Genomic DNA, 23,123 nt, shown 5'->3' with positions numbered 1-23,123 from the left:
ACTTATAAGTATATTAAGTTATATAGTATACTTAAACATATATAGTATATACTATATATAAGTATATATAGTATATAAGTAAGTATATATAGTATATGTAAGTTATACATATATATATAACTTAATATATATATATATAGTATATATATTAAGTTATACATATATTTAGTATATATATTAAGTATATATAGTATATATAGTATATATGTATATATAGTATATATATTAAGTTATACCTATATATAGTATATATAGTATATATAGTATATATATTAAGTTATCCACATATTTAGTATATATATTAAGTTATACATATATTTAGTATATATATTAAGTATATATAGTATATATAGTATATATGTATATATAGTATATATATTAAGTTATACCTATATATAAGTATATATAGTATATATATTAAGTTATCCACATATTTAGTATATATATTAAGTTATACATATATTTAGTATATATATTAAGTATATATAGTTATACACATATTTAGTATATATATTAAGTATATATAGTATATATGTATATATATTAAGTTATACATATATATAGTATATATATTAAGTTATACATATATATAGTATATATATTAAGTTATACATATATATAAGTATATATAGTATATAATTATATATATATTAAGTTATACATATATATAAGTATATGTAAGTTATACATATATATGTATAACTTAATATATATACTATATATATATTAAGTTATACATATATTTAGTATATATATTAAGTATATATAGTATATATAGTATATATGTATATATAGTATATATATTAAGTTATACCTATATATAAGTTATATAGTATATAGTACATATATATACATATATATAGTATATATATTAAGTTATCCACATATTTAGTATATATATTAATATATATAGTATATATGTATATATATTAAGTTATACATATATTTAGTATATATATTAAGTTATACATATATATAGTATATATATTAAGTTATACATATATATAAGTATATGTAGTATATAAGTATATATACTATATATATTAAGTTATACATATATATAAGTATATGTAAGTTATACATATATATGTATACGAAAAACACTATTCTGTATTGCTGACTTGCTGTTAGGCTGTTAGTCAGTAAATATTTAAACTTTAATTATAAAGTTGTATAACATATGTAAATATACCTACAATATACAAATAAATACTATAATATATATATATAATACAAAAAAAAAAAAAAAAACATATTTTAAACACTCCAAACCGGACCGGTTCCGGTTTGGAGTTTAAAACCGGTAAACCGGAACCGGTTAAACCGGAACCGGTTAAGCGGTTCCGGTTTTTTAACCGGAACCGGCCGGTTCCTTAACCGGTTCCATAACCGGTTCCGGTTGGAACCGGTTGACACCCTTAGGGGTAGCCCACTTCACAAGCCAGATACAAATAGTTCATGTATTGTCTTCTTTTCCCTAGCTTTCCAGCACAAAAGATGAAGAAGCTACCATGTCATTGTTGAGCGACAATTATTTTTTTCCTTTTGAATGAAAAAAGTTTGAGAATTGGCGACATGAAGAGTTGTGGAGTTATACATCTACACTCAATTTTATCTCTTAGTATATCTCACACCGACTTTACTACAAGGTCATCATATTTTAAATTCCCTATCTTCTTCTTCCCGCGGAAAAATTGACTAGTCATCAATTATTATTGACTCATTTTTCTTGATCCTTGCAAGATGGCTGCGTCGCCAACCGCGATATGATGGATGGCGAGAACTAATGATGGTTCATAACTAGTAATCCTTATTAGTTATAGTATGTAGTTAAGTAATATTAGAACTATTTACAAGTTGGCTCACAGTGAAGAGTTTTTTGGGGACCGGAATCAAACAGAGAGGGTATATTGCCCTATTTCTAATAATTATTAACGGGCAATTTTAGCCCCTTTTGTTAGACTTTAAATCCCAAAATACATATCCATATAAATTGTAGCGGAATTTAGGATTATCTCTAGGTATGCCGATTAAATGCAGAAAGTTCAATTCAGAAAACCAAATTTTATAAGCAATTATTAAGAAAAATGTGATACCAAGCTAAGATTTGTGAATTATTCCTGCAACAATTTTAACGTAGTTATTGTTGATACGAGCAACTTCTTTATTCTTTTGTTTTTTCCCTATTTTTTCACTATTCAATGTCATTAAGTTATATGCTTAATCACTAACTTTTATTATTTTTATTTTGCAAGTGAGACTTATTTATTAGCTAAGTTCATAACTATAAGTTTTAGAAAATTAAAAACAAAATCATGATGGTAAAAAAAGTAACAAATGAAAAAGAAAGAGGTAGATGTTGATAATATAGAGAAGCATTTAGAAAAGAATAAACTCAATTAGTATATGAGGGAAAGAATGTCAATTGTTGGAAGTTGAAAAAAGAACTTAATAGCAAAACATCATTCGCCATCTTGTATTATGTTGTAAAAGCTTGATTGAAAAATTATTACACCATCTACCAGTAACTTTAAGTTCGACAAATGAGTAAGAAATATCCGTGCGCCCGATTGTGGATTAATTAGTGAGTGATACTTTATTTATTGTTGCTTTTAGGCAAATTGCTACAAAGTAATGATTTCAACTTTTCAAATATAAAAGACAATTTGCAAAGCGTGTACAGACAAAAAGGTTACACTACTTTTTGTCGCTAATCTAACAACATCATAACTTGTACTACGGAGAACAGTTTCTTGGACTGAAGCAATGTCGTTTGTTTGTAAGATATTTATGGGGAGAGTAAGGTCCTCCGTCCCATAATTAGTGTCACTTTAGCCAAAAATATACATATTAAGAAACTAATAATGCAATGTGAAGTTTACTAAATTACCCTTATATAATAGAAATTAATTACTTTTTCCTCTTGATTCGAGCATGCCAATTTATGTCTTGATTTCCTAAGGTGATACTTCTATTGGACAAATTGTTTGGCTAAGGTGACACTTATTATGGGACGGAGGGAGTTTTTAATTAGATTTCTCGGGTTCAAGTCATGTTGGGTATGAAATCACATTTGTTAGGGGACACTTTACCCCCAATGTAAAATTTTCTGAAGTGAATTCAAATTTAATTGGACCCCAATATGGATACTAGACATCGGATGAAAAATAAATAAAAAAAACTATTTATGGAGATTTAAAGTACTCTTTAAAAATGCTGGTTTACTTAAGGTATTTTCAAAAACGTTTTTCAGAAAATTCTTCCAAAAAACATTCAGAGGATAAAATATGAGAGAGTTTTTCTTCAAGAAAAATAAATAAATAATCACCCACTGAGCCATTACACAAATCTTTAAAAAATTAGAATAATCCAAACATAGTTGTTCCTTCTGCTCAGATTGTTTTTCACAGACCCAATTTAGAAGAAGAAAATAGTTCAATTGACAGTTCGTCTCAAGAAAAATGATAAACTTTGATTCTGGTATATGTGAGTCGCATTATGTGCGGTCTTTTGTGTAATTTGTTGGTACATTTGATGAGACATTTTCTTTACTAATTCAATAAAAGAGAAAAAATGAGTGTGTAAATGGAATACACCTATCGATTTGTTATAAAATATCGAATGAGTGCTTAAATGACATACATTTTTTCTTAAGACATATTTACCACAAACAATTAACGTTCTTGATAATGATATTTCCATCATACTGTTTAGGGGTGTTCATGGGTCGGTTTTTGATCAAAATCAAAACCAAAATCAAAACCAAACCAAATCAACTTAGTCGGTTTTAAAATATTTAAATCAAACCAAACTAGACCAAATATAATATACATTTATTGGTTTGGTTGTTGTCGGGCTTGGTTCGGTTCAGTTCGATTATTCGGTTTTTAACCATACATAAATATATACTCTTTCCTTCTTTTTTGACTATTATTTCTTCACATTAAACAAAAAATAAAGTGACAAAAGTTTTATTAGGTGAATGTCACATCATTTCGTTAAAATATATTTAGAACAAGTCAAATATATTTAACTATACAGTGTTTTATGATATATTCTATGTAAGTTAAAATACTCAAAAGCTAAAGATTTTTGAAACTTCATCTTCCTATGGCACGAGAAAGATTGGCTAATCCTTATGGAAGAAAAATTTGTGATTAAACTACAAGAATTTCATGTAATTCCGATCTAATTTAATATATGATGCATATATATAACTATAAAAATTATGTATATAATTTTTCGGTTCGGTTCGGTTTTTTCTTTGATTTTTTTTTTATAAAACCAAAACCAACCCAAATATTATCTGTTTTTAAAAATTTAAAACCAAATCCAAAAGATGTCGATTTGTTTAATCGGTTTGGTTCGCTTTTCGATTTGAATTGGTTTTTAACCAAACCATTAGCACCCCTAGTACTGTTGAAATGTTCCTTTTGTCATAGTACTTTCATTTTTCACCTACTTTCGATTCATATAATTTTTATCATTAAGATTTTTATTATAGTCATATTTAAGCAGACATTGCGTACAATCCTATTCCTCTTTGCCTCTCATACTGAAAGTTTTCCTGCAATTATTGTTTTCCAATTAATGTGGTTTTGTGGTGGATGATTCTATTAAATGATGGTTATTACTTATTATTAGTAATAGTAATAATAGTTTCTTTAAGAAAGAATATATTTTATTAAGGTGTAATCTATGTTAAGGTTACCATAATTTGTTGAATCATTACTCTTTACTCATCCTTTACTAAAAACAGATAATCCCAGATATAGAAAATATACTATTAAATTACCAAGGCACATTTAATGAGGATTTGAAATTAGTGCTGGTTTCCCATAAATGCACAGGTGTATCACATTTTTCCTTCTATTATTAAAATTCTTTTTCTGTGAAGAAGTAGGGACATTACACATTTATACCTTTATATTGCTAAACTATATGCTCTTTACCGAGCTATACTTCGATTATTTTTTTCGTTTTCTTCCATTAAACATTACATGACTAGAAATTCTTAAAACTTCACTTCATTATCAAAGATTTAAATTAACTACAATGTACTACATACAAAAAATACACTTAATTTAACCTTGACCATTTCTTAAAATAAAATTAACACTTACAAATTGTAAAATCTACAATATTAAGAATCACATGCCCCAAACGAAAATTAGTACTAGCAAGTTAAAAAATGATGAAAGACATTTAAATCAGAGTAATTTTTAGACCAAATCCAAAATAAATTACCTTGGTTGTAATTTTACGAACTTCCATCTAATTACCAATACGTGGTGATCCAAAATGTGCTTTTACGAGTTTGAATTTCAATAAAAAATTTATTACTGCTATTCAATTACAAATTCACAACTTATTTATCCTTTTGTAACTCCGCGAAAAGAAAAAAACATAGGAACGCGCAAAAGTAAGCCAATTAGTACTTCATTTTCTCTTATATAAAAAATAAAATAAAGTTTTTGTTGATATGAAATAAAAATAAAGTTGACAACACATAAAAAAAAGATCCCGCCCATAGTCAAATTTTTTAAAAAATGTTCTTGACCCCATGACAATGAGTAGACTATAAAATGACATAAACCCCACGTGGCGCACTAACTTGACCACCATTCAACACAAACCACTTCACACACTCTTCACTTCACTCCACTAAGTCAAAAAATAATAATATAAAAATAGATTCAGTTACTCTCTTCACATTTTTTCTCCTACTCATAACAATTCTCCTCTCTTTCGCCGCCGATTACAATCTCCGACGTGAGGAAAGCGTTAGGGTTAGGGTTTTCATGGAAGGTGTTATTGGGCTTGTGAACAGAATACAAAGAGCTTGTACGTTACTCGGTGATTACGGTAACGGTGATGATCGAAGTTTACCTACTCTTTGGGATGCTCTTCCCACAATAGTTGTCCTAGGTGGACAGGTTCGGTTCATCTACACAGACTGCTCTGTGTGTGTTTTTTTGGCTATATCTGTAATTTTTATGTTTATGTATGTTTTGGAGTCGGTATATCATTGTTTTTTTATTTTTTTTGTTTGATCGGTGTTTGTGATGGAATAAATGTTTTTTTGTGGACTTTACTCCCTCCGTTCACTTTTACATGTTCATGTTTCGCTTATCGAGAGTCAATTTGACGAATTAGATTAATTTAATTTTTTTAAAATTAAATTTTAGGTGGACAGGTTCGATTCATCTACACCTAGTTCTCTGTGTTTTTTGCCATTTTTTTTAACATATCTGTAAATTTTCTGTTTATGTATGTTTTGGAGTCGGTATATCATTGTGTTTTTTAGTTTGATCGGTGTTTGTGATGGAATAAATGTTTTTTTATGGACTTTACTCCCTCCGTTCACTTTTACATGTTCATGTTTCGCTTATCGAGAGTCAGTTTGATGAATTAGATTAATTTAATTTTTTTTAAATTAAAATTTATGTGGACAGGTTCGATTCATCTACACCTAGTATTCAGTGTTTTTATGCGAGTTTTTATGTATTTCTAATTTTACTCTGTGTATGTCTGCTTTGGTTAAGTGAGAGTCTGTATATGATTTTTTTTGGTTTGATCGGTGTTTGTGATGGAATAAATGTTTTTTATGGAGTTTTGATGGTTAGTTTAGCGTTGTTGCCCTGTTTTTTGAAGTGATTTGATCGAATTATGGTGTTTTTCCTGTTTATATCTGCTTTCATTGAATTTTTTTTTTGTGTGTGTTTTTTGCGAGTTTTTATGTATATCTATTATTTTTCTGTTTATGTCTGCTTTGGAGTCTGTAGATGGTTGTTTTTTGCTTGATCGGTGTTTGTGATGGAATAAATGTTTTTTATGGAGTTTTGTTAGTTTTGATGGTTAATTTAGCGTTGTTGCCCTGTTTTTTTTTTTTTGTTTGAAGTGATTTGATTGAATTGTGGTGTTTTGGTAGAGTTCCGGGAAGTCTTCGGTGTTGGAGAGCATCGTCGGTAGGGATTTTCTCCCTAGAGGATCAGGTAATGGTTAATTGTATGCATTATATTCGTAGATTTAAATCTGGTGTTCTTTTTGGTTAAATTAAACTGTAGTTTCCCAACCGGAGATTTTTTGGACTAAGTTGGTGCTAATAAATAAAAATAATTAAAAAGAAAAAAAACAACAAAACAAACAGAAACAGAGATGAAAATTCTGTTATCATGAGGCTTTTGGATGTTGATTGCCATTTTATCAGAACTTAAAAAATTGATTCTTTTATCAGAAAGTATGTAAAATGAAATCAGCTGCTTTAGCACATGTTGGCTCTGATTTTGTCCAGAAAAAAAGAAAATATATATATATATATAAGACATGTAGTTAAGACCTTATTTTATTCCATTGTAAATTATATTTTTGGCTTTGAAAAGAAGAATAGAGAAATGAGTACTCGATAGTTAGTACCATAGTAAATGCTATTATTAACACATGCAAATAGAAATGGAAAGACTTGAGCTGTTTTTTTTTTTTTTTTTTTTTTTTTTTAAGGTGTAGGAGAATGGGAAATGGGGGAGGGGATTACAACGTGGCGATTCGAACCCTCACCAACAAGGTGAAAGTTCAGGTAGCCAACCAACTGAGCTACTAGATCCCTACGACTTGAGCTGTTACTTTAGTGAAAAGGAAACTAGTCTTTTTTATTGGACAGAAACCTACATTCCAACTAGCTCTTATCTTGTGAGAAGGGAAATACTACTTTTATAGACTATAGTCAGTTTTAGGCTTTTTGACCTAATGATTGGAGGTTACGCCTATGTCTATTTATCATGATTTTATCGAATTAAACTTTCTTATCATAATGATAGACAGGAAAAATTGATAAGGTACTGATTCTAAATGTCATTTAAAGGGAAAAAAAAATTATACTCCTATTTGTTTTCCTTCTATACCTTTCAGCATAACCCAGTTTTAACCATCTTTCCCCGGACCTTCAACTGTACCACTTCACTATATAGACACACTCCAAAATTGATATTATAATTTTCAGGATGCCACATTGGAATTACTGTAGAAATGCACCTTAACATTGTGCTTGGCAGTACTCTCTCTCCGCTATTAGAAACAAAAATATGTAACTTATTCGAAATAAAGTTATAAACCATAATATTTTTACTCTTTCCCTCCCTTTGTTGTTTTTTCACATAGCAACATTTATTTTGGGGCAGGGATTGTAACAAGAAGGCCATTGGTTTTGCAACTTTACAAGACTGAGCCAGGACAACAAGACTATGCACAGTTTCTTCACACTGGAAATAGAAAGTTTCTAGATTTTGGTATGTTGCTGTTTTGAAGTTGTGGTACAATGCAGATTTGCTGTATAGCTTCTTAACCTTTACAATAATGCTATCCAGATTACCTTGTCATATTTCTTCTGCAGTACTGTTGGTCCATTACCGCATCCATTTTGGAAGTGATAATATCATTTGAAACAATGCAGCACTTATGCCTTGATTGATTTTGTACATTTCTTCTTGATGAAGCTATGGTAAGATCAGAGATCCAGGATGAAACTGACAGGGTCACTGGCAAGACAAAGCAAATCTCTCCTCTTCCTATTAATCTCAGCATCTACTCTCCAAATGGTACGCCTCTTATGTGCTTTAAACTTATGTTACTTTCTTTTATTTACATCATTCTGCTGGCTTTCGTTGTGAATTTAGCGGTGTATCTACTGAAGGCAAGCAACTGACGGTTTACAATACTGCTTCCATATATATGTCCATTCATTTTTCTGTGCTTTAAAAAAGTAAAAATCCCTGATTGAATATTATGAAAGTTCTCAAGTTAGTGCTACTTTCTATCCTGTGCCTTGTATAATCTGTGCAATTTGCTAACGATCTTAGCATTGCTCCAGAGTTTTGTGTGTTTGATACCTATTGTTCATATACTTCTCTCAAAAAGAACTTAACAAATTTATTTTATGTGAATTTCATATTAACATGTTGTAAAACGCCCTTGATTTTAGGAGGACAGTGCAATTGCTTCATTGTTATTTTTTAGCTTTTACTCTATGGATGATAGGTTTTTGGTGGTATTCATAGGGCAACGAAATATTGGAATTTTGATTTCGCAATTGGTTCAATCAGATAACCCATCTTAGGTTTTCATTGCAGTTGTCAATTTGACGTTGGTAGATTTACCCGGTTTAACAAAGGTTGCTGTCGGTATGTTTCTTCATTCTCATGTTATTGGTCTTCTATAAAGACATGTTTCATGATCTATTTTGCTCAATGCACTTGTGGTTGTTGACAGAGGGACAGCCTGAAAGTATAGTTCAGGAAATTGAAGATATGGTTCGCTCGTATGTTGAGAAGGTAATATGCTGAGAGGTAGAGAATGTCTTTGTTGAGTAGCAAAATATAACTTTGTTTCTAGCCTCTTAGAGATGATAAAACAGAACGTAGAGAATTATGATCTGCCACACAGAAGTTAAGGGACTTTGATGATATTGCTTGGTTTGTAAATTCTGCCCTAGACAGTTGATAGGAACCGACTGACAAAACTTTGGTTCTTGGCAGCCAAACTGTATTCTTTTAGCTATTACCCCAGCCAATCAGGATGTTGCAACATCTGATGCTATAAAGATTGCTCGAGAAGTTGATCCAACTGGTAATATTTCATGTCTTATCTGGCATAGTATATCATTTGCTTAACTTTACCTGTCTTTGCTCTTTCTCCCACATTTGCAATATACTTTGAGGGTCACTCGAGCATTAAGTTGCTTCCATGCAGGTGAACGTACAATTGGTGTGTTGACAAAGCTTGATTTGATGGACAAGGGAACAAATGCATTGGATGTGAGCACATCTTTTCTCCTTTCTACCTAAGAATTGGCTTTTCTTTGTCGAAGAGGAGTTATATTTATCTGTATTAATCAGCATCTTTTAATTCCTGATCCATTGTTAACAATGAACAGTTTATAGTACAGTGGCTTATATCTAATAAATCTTCTAAAATTACAAAAGATGCTAAACTTTTCTTAAAAGTCTGTTTCATGCTGATTCTTCCATAGATCATCTGCAATATCCATCACCACTTTGGATTTAGGTAATATGTGTTTGTTTCAAAGTGACAATATTGATTAAATGTCAGATTTATGTCTGCACAGTATGAGGTAGAGAATATAACTATTTTCATCATATGGTGTTGTATAAAATCCCTTGCATCAGGCTAGCATTTTGTATATTGGTGGACAAGAACTTCCTGTTAAGTTATTGCATGCCGAACTTCAAAATTGGTGTAAATAGGTAGTGGTTGAATGTAGTGAAGGCATAAATTACCGTAGGATGTGGTTGTTTCCTTAGGCAACATTTGTCAGATTCTCTTTATGAATACACTTAAAATTCTCTGTTTTTAATCAGCAGCAGTTTTATGTTACCTTTGCTGCGGCTAGTCTTTTCATCAATTGCGGATAATTGCAACATCTTTTGGTCTGTATTCTATCATATACAGACATTCCTCTTTTGTTTACTTTTTCAATTGTGTGATGAAGGTTCTTGAAGGAAGATCTTATCGGTTACAACATCCTTGGGTTGGACTTGTCAATCGTTCACAGTCCGATATTAATAGAAATGTTGATATGGTTGTTGCAAGGCGTAAGGAACGTGAATTTTTTGCTACAAGTCCTGAGTATGGACATTTGGCCAATAGAATGGGTTCAGAGTACTTGGCAAAACTACTCTCAAAAGTATGCATAGTCTACCAAAGCTGCTTCTACCAAGAAATATTTGTCTCTACCTCTTCCAATTGATATTTGTTACGCGATGCTGATACCAAATATTTGTTTTTCCAGCACCTAGAATCTGTGATCAAGGCCCGTATACCAGCAATTTTGTCTTTGATCAATACAAGCATTGATGAACTTGAAGCAGAGTTGAATTACTTAGGGAGACCTCTTGCTATTGATGCAGGGGTAATGATAGAAATCTTTTCCTTTTCTGAAAATATGCCTAGTGTTTGATTCAATATCTTTACAAGTCTTGCCTAAATTGACAGGCGCAGTTGTATGCCATATTAGAGCTGTGCCGTGCTTTTGATAGGATTTTCAAGGAGCACCTTGAAGGAGGGTAAGAATATACATTTTTCTTCAACCAAGGTGAAATGTAAGAAGACAAAAAGGAGAACTTGTTGATTGGAACATTACTGATTCTGCTTGTCTTCACAACCACACTGTTATTTTGTCATGTAACGGAAACCCATAATGTTGTCAAGCATTGTCCATCTAATGGATGTCTGATTATATTACAACCTGTGAAAATGTTGGATACATATAAAAGAGACATTTTCAGCTGTTTTCCTGCACAGTGCCTTAAAAACCAAGGACATATACTACATTGCCTTACAATGACGTTAAGTTGATCATATTTGTTAGAAGTTCCTTATGCTTGGCCTTCCACATCTGCTTGTGTAGGCGGCCAGGAGGAGATCGTATTTATGGGGTTTTTGACTATCAGCTCCCTGCTGCTTTAAGAAAGCTTCCACTGGATCGTCATCTCTCGTTGCAAAATGTTAGGAAGGTTGTCTCTGAGGCAGATGGCTATCAACCTCATCTAATAGCACCAGAGCAAGGTTATAGACGGCTTATTGATGGTGCTCTTAATTATTTCAGGGGTCCTGCTGAAGCCTCAGTGGATGCAGTAAGTACTTGCACCTTTTCCTCTGGATTTGAATTGTCATGTTACTTGATGTGGCTATGGTTAAAGAGATCTTTTTATGACATTGGGTATGCATGGCATCCTTTTTGGAGGCCACAGAGAGTCATCTGGAGACTATCCTCCATTTTGCATGGGCTAGGAGTACCGGTAGTTTTTTGAAGTTGTTGGAAAATGGAAACTTTGTGAAGTGCTCTCTCCACAGATCATGGAAGCACTAGCTTAGCTTATGCACTAGGGAATTGAGTAGGAAAAGTAAAACTATGGTCATCATGGAAGTAGTTATCTTATGAACTTAAAATGCTTGTTGAAACTGCTAATTTCAACTGACTTCCATGAATTGACTATGTAGGTCCACTTCATCTTGAAAGAGCTGGTGAAGAAGTCAATAGGGGAAACTCAGGTATGATCCCAACCCTCTACTACTTCATGATCTAATGGCAAATTTTGAAATTGATATTTCTGAATGAAGGAACTAAGACGCTTTCCAACTCTTCAAGCTGAGATAGCTTCAGCTGCAATTGAAGCATTAGAGCGATTTCGCGATGACAGCAAGAAGACTGTTCTGCGGATGGTGGATATGGAATCCTCATACCTTACTGCTGACTTTTTCCGGAAACTCCCACAACAAGCGGATAAGGGTGGAAGCCCAACTACTTCAACTACTGACCGTTACACAGAGGGGCACTTGCGCAGGATAGGCTCAAACATTTCCTCATATGTTGGGATGGTGTCTGATACCTTAAGGAATACAATTCCTAAGGCTGTTGTTTATTGTCAAGTTCGCGAAGCCAAGCGTTGTTTACTCGATCATTTCTACACACAACTGGGCAAAAAGGAGGTATTTTACTTGTCTACTTAATACCCTCCAGAGATTAGATATCCATATGCTTAATATCCTTAATGAAATCAGTAGTCAATGAATGATGAAATCATGAAACTGGCAAACATGTCATTAGGTGAAATCTTATAAATGCTGATGCAATGTTACAAGCACTTGCAACTATTTTTTTTAATTCTATGCACAAAACTTTCCATATAATTTCCTGAGAATGAAAAGTATCACATAAATTGTCTGAAAATCAATTTCAGAAAGACCTTTCACAGCAGAAGTTGAAAATTATGGTATGTTTTCCTTTCAGGTTCAAAGTTAGTAGATGGTACTTAATGATATTTTTTTTTCACTTGTAGGGTCGTAACCTCGCCCAGTTACTGGATGAAGATCCAGTCTTGATGGAGAGGAGGCAGAAATGTTCAAGAAGGCTTGAGCTTTACAAGACTGCTAGGGATGAAATGGATTCAGCACTGTGGGAAAAATGATGTGTAGTATATAGTTTGCAAACTAGTTAGAAAATTGTTGTTGCTCTAAACATAGGTTTTTCAAAGACATAGCATCTTGTTATGGGTTTAAACTAAGTTACATTATTAGCAGTTTTGAATCTTGAATGATGCTGGTTTTTTTTTTCGTTGGCAGTATCAATGAATTCTGCCAGATTCAATTTGCTGCTTCACAAATTATGATGCCGATGGCAAGCAAAAGCCTCAGTTACGTTATGAGCTACAAAAAGAACTTGTAAAGTTTGTAAATATCTGCCCTCATAGAATGATGTTGCACAAGGGAAATGCAGGCTTTTTTGCATAGCTATAATCGCAACATCATTTCACAAAACCTACTCTGTCATAAGCTTAGAAGTTAGGGTCGTTTAGTAGGATGTATTAGAGAAAATAATACATGTATTAGCTTTGGTATTACTAATCCTTTGTTTGGTACACTTTTTCAACCTTTGTATAACTAATACAAATATTAGTTATACACCCTATTTGGTACTCATTATTCTATGTATAACTAATACATAGCAAACCATGGCATTAGCAGCACCAAGACTATTAATACAAGCATGGTTAAAGACAAAATTGCCCTTGATGTCCCTCATAGCTAATTAATGTGGAGGGTATTTTTGTAAACAAATAATTTTAAGAAAATGATGCAATGCATGTTATTTTTTAATACACCACACCAAATAGAAATAATCTCAGCATAACTAATCCAAGTATAACTAATTCCTACATTACTAATACAATCTTATTCAGTACTATTTTTATAGACCTTACCAAAAGAGGATTACAGTAGTTTGATTATCAATGTAAGAATAATTTTACCATGATAGATCTCTAAGTATAGAATTTGCAACCGTGTAAAACCTAAATTTTTTAATACCAACATGAGCTAATTTGAGGTTAAGCCATAGTAGATTGATTTGTAACATCTTAGGGATCAATGTTATAGGACCTATCCAACAAAACATATTAAACTTGGAAACAAACATGTCACATCACCGACGTGAACTAGAATGGGATGAAGGCATAATTGAACCACTGATTTACTACTATGTAACATCTTCATACAGAGGAATTCAAACAGATATGGGGAAGTTGACATCTCAACTCATAGAGTATAATAAACAAGTTATTATAAATTATAAACTCTTTTGTTCTCAAGGTCTACAAGTATGGTGGAGTGAATTATAAAGGCTACTATTAAACCGAACGGGACGTCAATGAACAAGCTATGGTCAATGAACAGTCACCATAGCCAGTTTTCATATAGTACTCCTTAAATCGGTATCAACTGTTGGACCTATCAATCTGATTTTACGGAAGAAAAATAATGATAATACCATTTCCCTCTTTATGTTTATGAAAAGAAAATCCAAGGCTTCGATGAAGCAAGTCCAATTAACTCTGTTGAGTTCCACTTCAACAACAATAACAGATATTTCACCTAGTATGCATACGTCTCAGACTGTGGTTGTTGTGGCACCTGACTTTTTGTCGATATCCTCTAGAGCTGCCCATAGCTTCGCATCTTCATAATCTTTAATAAGAAAAGCAGGTTTTGCTTCCATAAGTACGTGAGGTGGATTTCGGGTTGCCAAGCCAACAACAGGCATCCCAGCTGCCACCCCTGCTTTTATTCCCGAAAAAGAATCCTAACAATCGAAGAAATATTAGTATGAGTTTTAATGGTTAAAACAAGAAAATGAAAATTGTCGCGAACAAAGAAATCAGACCTCAAATATGAATGTGTGGTCCTTTGACACCTGAAGCAGTTCAAGGGCCTTCAAGTACGGGTCAGGATTTGGTTTTGTGCGCTCACACTCACTTCCAATAATAATCACATCAAAGAAATCCTTTAGGCCAAGTTTTTCTATCATCAGTTCAGCGTTTAGTCTAGGCGCATTGGTAACTGCAGCCCGTTTCAGCCCACGGTCTTCAATCCATTTCTTCACCTTGTACAGACCATCTATAGGTTTCAACTGCTCGTTCACCATCCTATATTGTACCAAAAACGGCTATTAGACTGGAGGAATGAAATTGAATATAAGGTCAATTGAAATGCACAAGTTACATGTGCAGGGAATTCCAAACCTTCTAAACATAGCTTCCTTGTCATCACAGAATTTAATGCCCCGTTCCTGATCATCAGGGAAAAGGGCAGAAGCAATATCGTCGTTGTGTTTCCCAGCAATAGTCTTGATGTACCACTCCTCATCAACTGGCGCACCGCCGTTGTAGCCTATCTGCAGAACACAAATCGCCAGCAGTTATGAGAAACATGATTGACATTTTCCCAAATATCAGTAACTTCTGTATAAGCCCCCTAAAGAAAGCTTTTTCTCTAAACGGAAAGGGATTAATTGTTGGTACCTCTAGAAGCATTTCACGGAAGGCATAATAGTGAAGAGGATCTGAATCACATAAAGTTCCGTCTACGTCAAATAGAACTGCTTGAAGGGGAGCAAGTGTTGCGAGAGATGAAGAACTGCTAAAAGAAGATATAGTAGTTTAGCTTTGCTTTCTGGCTCCAACACACAACAATCTCCAAACAATTTTTTTGGTGTAATATTAAACTTGTAAATGAATGTAAGGTGCATTCACATTCCGTGGATGAATCTAGACTTAACGACACCCACTGCCTTTATTTAGGACCATGTGGATGCTTTAAAATCAATTTAAAGACATCAATACATGCAACAACACAAGCCCATCCCGAATTCATTGATTCTAAATGTTGGCCTGTCTCTGCTATATTCTCAAAAAATAAAAGGTTAAACATTAGTATGTGTATTTCCTGTACATTTTGTACGACGGCCAAGAAATTATGATAAGGATGAAGCATTGATGATAACAATATCTCAATGATACAATTAAGTTAAAATGTGCACTAAGTTGCTACGGTTTCTGGGAAGCATTGTGATTTCTATTCAATAGTGGCTATACTTGGAACTCTGTAGCATAAAACCCAGCTAAAGTTCAAAAATCCAGTTATCAATTTCTTTACGTATGAGTCTGGACTAGATATTTTCTCATACAGCATACGAGCTTCAATTACCCTTGATGAGAAGTACAGTTTTTAGGGCTACAGATACTAGAAAACATTCAGTCAGAGGATGAAAAGTGAGAATAGATTGGAAATAAATTAAATTGTGAGATAAGCCTATGTCCAATAGTCACGATGAAGCTCATATACCAGTCAGGATAAAACAGAAGGCACATCCTATAAATGAAAGAATTTGCAACAAAATGAAGTTAACAGAAGCCATTAGCCTTAATATTATAAGCCAGAAACAAGAAATTGGTAAAGATGACCAAATTCTCAATTGATCAATCGAAAACTAAGTGAGAAGACTGAGTTTAGATCTGCTTAGCAAAAAGAACACATCTTACATTTTTGCTTTACATTAATCAGATTCAAACAAATCAAAGTGTCAAGGACATGTTACAATAACAGTGGAATCATCAAAGATGTAGAATTTCCAAATGGCACACAATGAGATTGAGATCAATGGTTTCAATCAAGCACAAATTGGATTCAAGAATCTCAAAACTTCCAAGTAATAGATGAAGAACTTCTAATGGACTTATGGAGATAAATGGATTCAATCATGAACCAAGAAAGTTATCAAAACAACTAGCTCCAATCATAACAATTCCAAAAAAAAAATGGGAGCTTCAGCTTATTCATGAAAAAATAAAAAATTTAATAGCAGAACTCCCCCCCCCCCCCCAAAAGAAACTTTCATTCTTATTAAGATCCAAAATGCAACCCACCCCCCCCCCCCCCCCAAAAGAAACTTTCATTCTTATTAAGATCAGCAAAATGCAACAAGAGATCAGCCCCCAGATCAAATCTTGGCAAATATTAAAATCTATTCACTACATTGAAGCTAAAAATGGATTAAAAAATTCACCTTGATGTGGGAAAATGCAACAAGAAACTCTCTTTTTTGTACCAATCAACAAAATGCAACAACAAGTCAGACCCCAGATCAAATCTTGCCAAACATTCAAGAAAATTTACCAAATAAAAGCTAAAGGGGGATTAAAAATTTCACCTTTCTGTCGAATTTTCCCCAGTAGGAGCTGTCATCTTGCAAAGGATATCAAATAAATTTGAGAGTTGTTTAGAAAATTTTGATGAACCAAATGCTAATATCCACAAACGTGTGCTTTTAGAAACTTGAGGGAATTGCAAATTTGCCAACTTTATTATTTTATGAAGAAAAAAAGAGATGGATGGTATAACAAGAGAATCTTCTAAAGAATCAGAATAGTACAGCGTTCCAATAAAGTGTAAATAAAGGCAAGAGAAGTGTTGGTCTTTACAACCTTTTCCTAAATTTCACGTGTTACATTTGAGAAAATGACAAAAATAAGCAGTTGTGTTTGGTAGATTTAGAATAGTCAATTAAATATACTTCTGAGCAATTTAGTCAATTCAAGTTTGTCGAAATCGTGCACTCTTCCTCTTTGTCAAATATTTTAACAAATTTTGGTTGTTGGATTTAAAAGTAACTGTTAAAAAAGAGAGATTTGAAGGAAACTTACATTTGGAGGTGTACTTTTTAAAATTTCTACCATATTTTTATTGTACATTGTGATTTGTGTGGTTTTTTGATGTGCAAAGTCCACCGTTTTTAGTGTCTAGTGCAATTTTTTATGTTAATTTTTTTTTTAAATAGATTTGTTGGACCTATAGGTGTTTCCGGTTAGTTTTTTCTTTCTTTCTGTTTTCTTTAAATCTAACTTCAGAATTTGTTAAATATTTGGCGGACACTAAAAATACTTATTTTTGACAAACTTAAAGAACTAAAGCTGCTCACAGGTATCTTTCAGGACTATTTTAAACCTATCCCAAAATTAAGGAACCATTTTGTCATTTCTCTTTTACATTTACGTCATTTTGTCACTCGATTTGTGAAAAGGATTGGTTGGACTAATTCAAATTGTATCACGTAGGTCTACTAGCCTACAGGGAGTAAAGAGTTTCTTATTATGAAGCTCCAGATTCTCAGGGCTCGAACCTGAAATCTCTAGTTAAAGGTGAATGAATTTTAATTATCTCATCATGACCTTTATGGTAACTTAAGTACGCTTAAATTGATTTACTTGGCGTTAGTTACTTTTTATTGATATAAATATGGTTGATTTTGCCCACTAAAATAGTATTCAAGCGTGTAGCATAATAATAATGAAGTGAAAATCACGAAAAACAAAAAAGTAAAAATATTTTTCTCATGTATTTAACTCTGAAATGTATTAATACGAGGTAATAAGTATCTGCAAAGATTGTGTCTTAGTTCTTCTAAAGAGTTGTTATTGCAACTCTTCGATGGTTAAATGACTGAATTTCGTAAAATTTTCATGGGGTATCCTATTTTGGGTATGCTAGTTAAGCAATACTCACTTTGTGTTTTTCTTGCACGTATACCCCTGCTTTCGACCCCCTGCTTTCTCTCGCTCTTCTTGTTCAGACGTACATGTCTTAAATTTCAACCCATTTTTACATGTAGTTCATGCATACATGCACGACTGAAGTGCAGACATACTTGGAAAAAAAAGTGGGTTACATGGGTTTGTTAGATTTATTGTGTTTTTGACAAATTGATGATTTGGGGTTTGTTCTTTATGATATGTAGAACTTGTGTTTTAAATTTGAGTTTATTTAGAGTAGATTTGGGTGTTGAAACGTATTGGATTGTTGAAATTTCAGCCCCTTTTTACATGTATTTCAGTCATTTACGACTGAGGTGCTCGTACATGAAAAAAATTATTTTTGACAAAAAAGATTCAGACATAAATGACTGAAATTTTAACCTATTTTCACATGTACTTCAGTCATGTAAGACTGAAGGTCGGGCATACATGAAAATTTAGACATACATGACTGAAATTTGAAACAATTTTTACACGCACCTCAATAGAAAATGTCCGAACTTTGCCTTGGGAAGCCATACCAAACATCAGGAGAAAACGTCTAATGTTTGGCCTTCATAAGGCTACACTTTCAGACGCGAAGTGGATACTTGTGCAAAAAATATTAAAAAAATACATAAGGCGAGTATTACTCCAATGGCGCTACCAAAATAGAATATTTGTGCACTTTCCCCATTTCTCCCGCATTGGGCTTTACCATGAAGCCCAAAATCAGTTATCAATTGTCTTATTTGAGTGTGTAGCTCTGGCTCTATTGAGTTTTTGCAAAATTTCCTTAGTTAAATTTAAACAATAGCCTCAAGTAATCCTATTTCTACAAATCCCCATTTTAATTGTTGAAATATTTTGTTTCTAGGGGTCCAATAATCTGTTGGGAAACTAGAGAAAGGATTGTTGTGAATATTTTCAATACTTCCCTTTATCCGAAAAGAATTTCAAGAGTTCTATGTACAAAAATCGATAATCTAAATTTCATTAATCTATATATAGTATAAAGCTAGGCTATGGCACCTCTCTATGACCTCCATTGCTATTTATCTTTTGTGGCACCTCTCTATGGACTCCATTGCTATTTATTTTTTATCTCCTTTTTTTGGCATCTTTTCCCATTTATGTGCATATAATATACTAACAAAATAGATTAATAAAAGGCTCATAAAACAAAGGGCAATTTGCAGGATTGTCCTTCGCTGGGGGTGGTCTTTAATTTTTATCCCTCAAAATGATGGTCTTTAAATTTTACCCTTCATGCAGAATTTACACGGGCATAAGCAGAATTTCTGCCTGTGCAAATTTTGCCTTTGGTCATGCAAATTTTGCCTTAAGGCTCAAATTCAGGCAGAATTTGCATAGACAGATTTGCAAAACTCTGCCTTGTGATTTTTTTATTTTTTATATAATGAGCTGGAGTTCGAACCTACAACCTCGGAGTATTAGGAGAAGGACAAAACTTAAAGACCATCAATTTAAAGGACAAAAATTAAAGACCACCCCAAATGAAGGCCAATCCGCGCAAAAAAAAAGTAAAATAAATAGGAGTAGAAATCAGCCCACGAAACATTAAATAAAGAATTAGCCCATGTAGCAGTAATAGCATGACCGTAATGTTAGCAGTAGTAATAGGACCTTAATGCTAATTCTCTAATTAAAATGAATAATTAGTGCACATTCAGTGTCTATGTTTCTTCATCTTTCCTCTCTCCATTATCCCCGTATAGTAAGACTTGGGGATTGTTTGGTAACGTTTCCAAACATAACAATTACTCTTGCATTTACATTCCGCATTAAATTTTGAGAGCAATGATCTTTCCATATTTTATTTGCATATATGTGTTCTTCATTCCCTTTTTACGTACAACAGTGCATGCACGCTATGCTGATACAAAAAAAAAAAAAAAAATTAGTACTCCCTCCGTCCTAATTTTGTGATATAGTTTGACTGGATACGAAGTTTAAAAGATAAAAAAGACTTGAAATTTGTAGTCTAAAATAAGCAAAAGATATTTGTGTGGTTATAGATCATCTTGTTAAGTGTAAAAGGTAAAGTTTAAAGTTAAATTGTTACCAAATATGAAAATGTATCATTCTTTTTTGGACAAACTAAAAAAGAAATTATATCACATAAATTGGGACAGAGGGAATAATAATATATAACGAGAGACTAACTTTATAGGTAATTTTCTTTGTCCTCTATTATCTTCTTCTTCTTTTTTTCTTTTTTTTTTTTTCGGGTGGGTAGGGTGGATTTGATGATGGAGAATTTGATTGATACCTATTTGATGTTTTTTTTTTTCCTGGCATGTTGCGAATACTGAATTTTTTTTTTTTTTTTTGAACATCCAAGATAGTTTATATTAATCACGTAGGTAAAACATTACATGAATTTACATGTATAAAAAAGCATATATATTAGTTGAAATGTTCAATGGATGACTTCTTTAGGATTATGATGATGAGTTTCGAGTGATACCCATTTAATTACTATTTTTCTCTAACATAATTCTTAATTTGAATATGCAAAAGGAGGAAGTTGAAAGATATTCTTTAGTTGTTGAGGTGTAGTTTCTTATCTATTTTTTTTTTTATTAGATGGTGCTTTTTGAGTGATAACCATTTAATATTATCATTTTTCCCTCCTGCATAGGAATTTGAATAGATGATACTAAGTTTTGGGTGTTTCTTTGTCATGACGGTGATTTGAGTGATATTTTTTCCTTCTAACATATGTGGAAATTGAATTTGCAGTCACTTTATGAATTTTCTTCTGGAAATTTTGACAATTATGAGAAAAAAGGAGTTATAGATAATTTTTAACAAGTAGCTAATTAAAATGGGTAAAAATCATTTTAGTCCTCCAACTTTACTTTAAAAATAAAGGACCTCCCTCAACATTGAACAATCGACATTTTCATCCCCTTATCTCAATTTTAGGCCACTGACCGGTAACTTTATATTATTTGACCGACCATCAAGGGTAAAAAGGAATCTCACTTATATTTTTAATTAATTAGTGATGACCCTAATTAATAATATATATAAACGTTTCACAGTTTCCTCCATTAATTAATTCTAATGCTTTCTGCCGTCTTCAATTTTTCTTCACAACCTAAGCATTTCTTCATATTTCCACCGTTCAAACCCTTGTAACCATGTGATCTTAGTGCTAATTCCCAAATAGATAAATCTTGGTGCGATTCCATTTCCAAAGCCTCTATATTTTTATGAAGCCTCATCGACGACGAGATTTGGATGATAAAACAATAATGTTATTTGGATTATAAGGAACAATTTTTTTCTTTGGCTGACAAAGGTGATTCGATGAAGATGATAAACAGTTTCAAACCTTTTCAATATATAAGTGGAAAAAGTACATCATGTGTCCATGAGAAGTAACACATAATTGTAGTGAAAGTAAAAAATATGTAAAGTATTTCTTACCGTGACTTAGTTCTCCGGATAGTGAAAATGAAGTTCAGCGTTATTTGGATGCCTAAATTCATGAACAATTGTTTACCAGGGTTTGAAAGGTTCTCTGGAAATATGAAGAACTACTTCGGATGTGGAGAAAAATTGAAGAAGGCAAAAAGCGCTAGAATTAATTAACGGAGGAAACTGCAGAAAATATATATTATTAGTTATGATAATCACTAATTAATTAATAATATAAGTGAAATTCCGTTTTACCTCTTTGATGATCGGTCAAATAATATAAAGTTACCGTCAATGGCCGGAAGTTGAGATAAAGGGATGAAAATGTCGATTGTTCAATGTTGGGGGAGTCTTTGATTTTTAAAGTAAAGTTAGAGGACTAAAATGATTTTTACCCAATTAAAATTAAAGCTATTTTCTATACGTTTAAAGTTAATTCTACATTAAAATTCTCAAATGTTTAAGAATGCTGGCCAAGATAAAAGTGGCACATCATCACTCCTCCATAGATAAATTTTATATAATGTATAGATAGTTATTTTAAACAAAATAGATACAGATAGTTATTCAAGTATTCATTTGTTGTGCTAAATTTATAGGAGAGAATGATGTGTTGAATTCATAACAGACTCGATTTAAAAAAAAAAAATGGAGTAAATTAAGGAATTTGTTTGGTTAATTTGGATGATGGATGAGATCCTGTAAGTTATAAAGCACGGCTGCAATTTGCAATTTTTTTTTTCTTCAGAAAGGTAACAAGTGAGAAGAAAGGTGGGGAAAAAAAAAAACGAAGAGAAGCGAGAAAAGGGAAGGAAGAAATAAGAGAGAAAAAAATTTGTAGAAGATTCAAACTGCATCCATTCGTGCATGACCCCATGATTTTGTTTTTCTATTATTGTTTATACTTTAATAGAAATTAGTAAAACATAAAATTAGCTACAAGAAATTTTGATATTTCTTTTTTTTTTTTTTTAATCAAATGAATGACCTCTTTTTATTGAAATCCTAGATATTCGTAGTATGGTATCAAGAAAATTCATTGATATCATTCAAACAAGCATGAAATTTATGCTTGCCTCTTCGTCTATAGAACAAATCAGTTATGTTATTATTGAAATAATTATTAAAAATTCTTTGTTAAAATTCAAAGTTTCAAAATGCAATGTCTAACAACTTTCATGTAAAGAGTATAATTTTTAAATTTCTAATTTTTATTTGCCTTTTCTCTTTGTTCAATTGTTGTTGTTGTTGTTG

The 23,123-nt window shown here is 32.2% G+C and overlaps 2 protein-coding genes across 3 annotated transcripts; one reads left to right on the top strand and one right to left on the bottom strand.

The window, feature by feature from the left end:
• Positions 1 to 5,635: 5,635 nt before the first annotated feature.
• LOC132030246 (phragmoplastin DRP1E-like) lies at positions 5,636 to 13,133 on the top strand. The gene is made up of 15 exons (XM_059419788.1): positions 5,636 to 5,936; positions 6,932 to 6,995; positions 8,178 to 8,285; positions 8,493 to 8,594; positions 9,126 to 9,176; positions 9,265 to 9,326; positions 9,531 to 9,621; positions 9,745 to 9,809; positions 10,505 to 10,699; positions 10,805 to 10,924; positions 11,008 to 11,078; positions 11,423 to 11,648; positions 12,016 to 12,066; positions 12,136 to 12,504; positions 12,855 to 13,133. The coding sequence occupies exons 1-15, from the start codon at positions 5,802 to 5,804 to the stop codon at positions 12,981 to 12,983; spliced, it is 1,839 nt and encodes a 612-aa protein (XP_059275771.1). The 5' UTR covers positions 5,636 to 5,801; the 3' UTR covers positions 12,984 to 13,133.
• A 976-nt stretch (positions 13,134 to 14,109) lies between these two features.
• LOC132030248 (haloacid dehalogenase-like hydrolase domain-containing protein Sgpp) lies at positions 14,110 to 17,259 on the bottom strand. Of its 2 annotated transcripts, none has more exons than XM_059419789.1 (5): positions 17,060 to 17,259; positions 15,372 to 15,489; positions 15,093 to 15,244; positions 14,735 to 14,996; positions 14,110 to 14,653 (listed from the first exon to the last, which is right to left on the bottom strand). In XM_059419789.1, the coding sequence occupies exons 1-5, from the start codon at positions 17,092 to 17,094 to the stop codon at positions 14,462 to 14,464; spliced, it is 759 nt and encodes a 252-aa protein (XP_059275772.1). In that variant the 5' UTR covers positions 17,095 to 17,259; the 3' UTR covers positions 14,110 to 14,461. The 2 variants fall into 2 exon arrangements, with proteins under 2 accessions (XP_059275772.1, XP_059275773.1); XM_059419790.1 differs by having other exon boundaries at positions 15,372 to 15,486; positions 17,060 to 17,253.
• Positions 17,260 to 23,123: the final 5,864 nt, after the last annotated feature.

The sequence above is a fragment of the Lycium ferocissimum genome, chromosome 9 (assembly GCF_029784015.1).
Source record: "Lycium ferocissimum isolate CSIRO_LF1 chromosome 9, AGI_CSIRO_Lferr_CH_V1, whole genome shotgun sequence".
NCBI lineage: Eukaryota > Viridiplantae > Streptophyta > Magnoliopsida > Solanales > Solanaceae > Lycium > Lycium ferocissimum.
Note: the sequence above shows the minus strand (reverse complement) of the source record. Positions and strands in the feature narration are given on the sequence as shown.

Bases quoted from the DNA above. Each gene is read 5' to 3' on its own strand.
- LOC132030246 (XM_059419788.1), top strand. From the start codon at position 5,802: ATGGAAGGTGTTATTGGGCTTGTGAACAGAATACAAAGAGCTTGTACG. The intron at 6,996-8,177 runs GTAATGGTTAAT...ATTTTGGGGCAG, and splicing joins TTTTCTCCCTAGAGGATCAG to GGATTGTAACAAGAAGGCCA. The intron at 9,177-9,264 runs GTATGTTTCTTC...GGTTGTTGACAG, and splicing joins TTTAACAAAGGTTGCTGTCG to AGGGACAGCCTGAAAGTATA.
- LOC132030248 (XM_059419789.1), bottom strand. From the start codon at position 17,094: ATGACAGCTCCTACTGGGGAAAATTCGACAGAAAG. The intron at 15,245-15,371 runs GTACCAACAATT...TGTGTTCTGCAG, and splicing joins TCCGTGAAATGCTTCTAGAG to ATAGGCTACAACGGCGGTGC. The intron at 14,997-15,092 runs GTTTGGAATTCC...GGTACAATATAG, and splicing joins AAGGAAGCTATGTTTAGAAG to GATGGTGAACGAGCAGTTGA.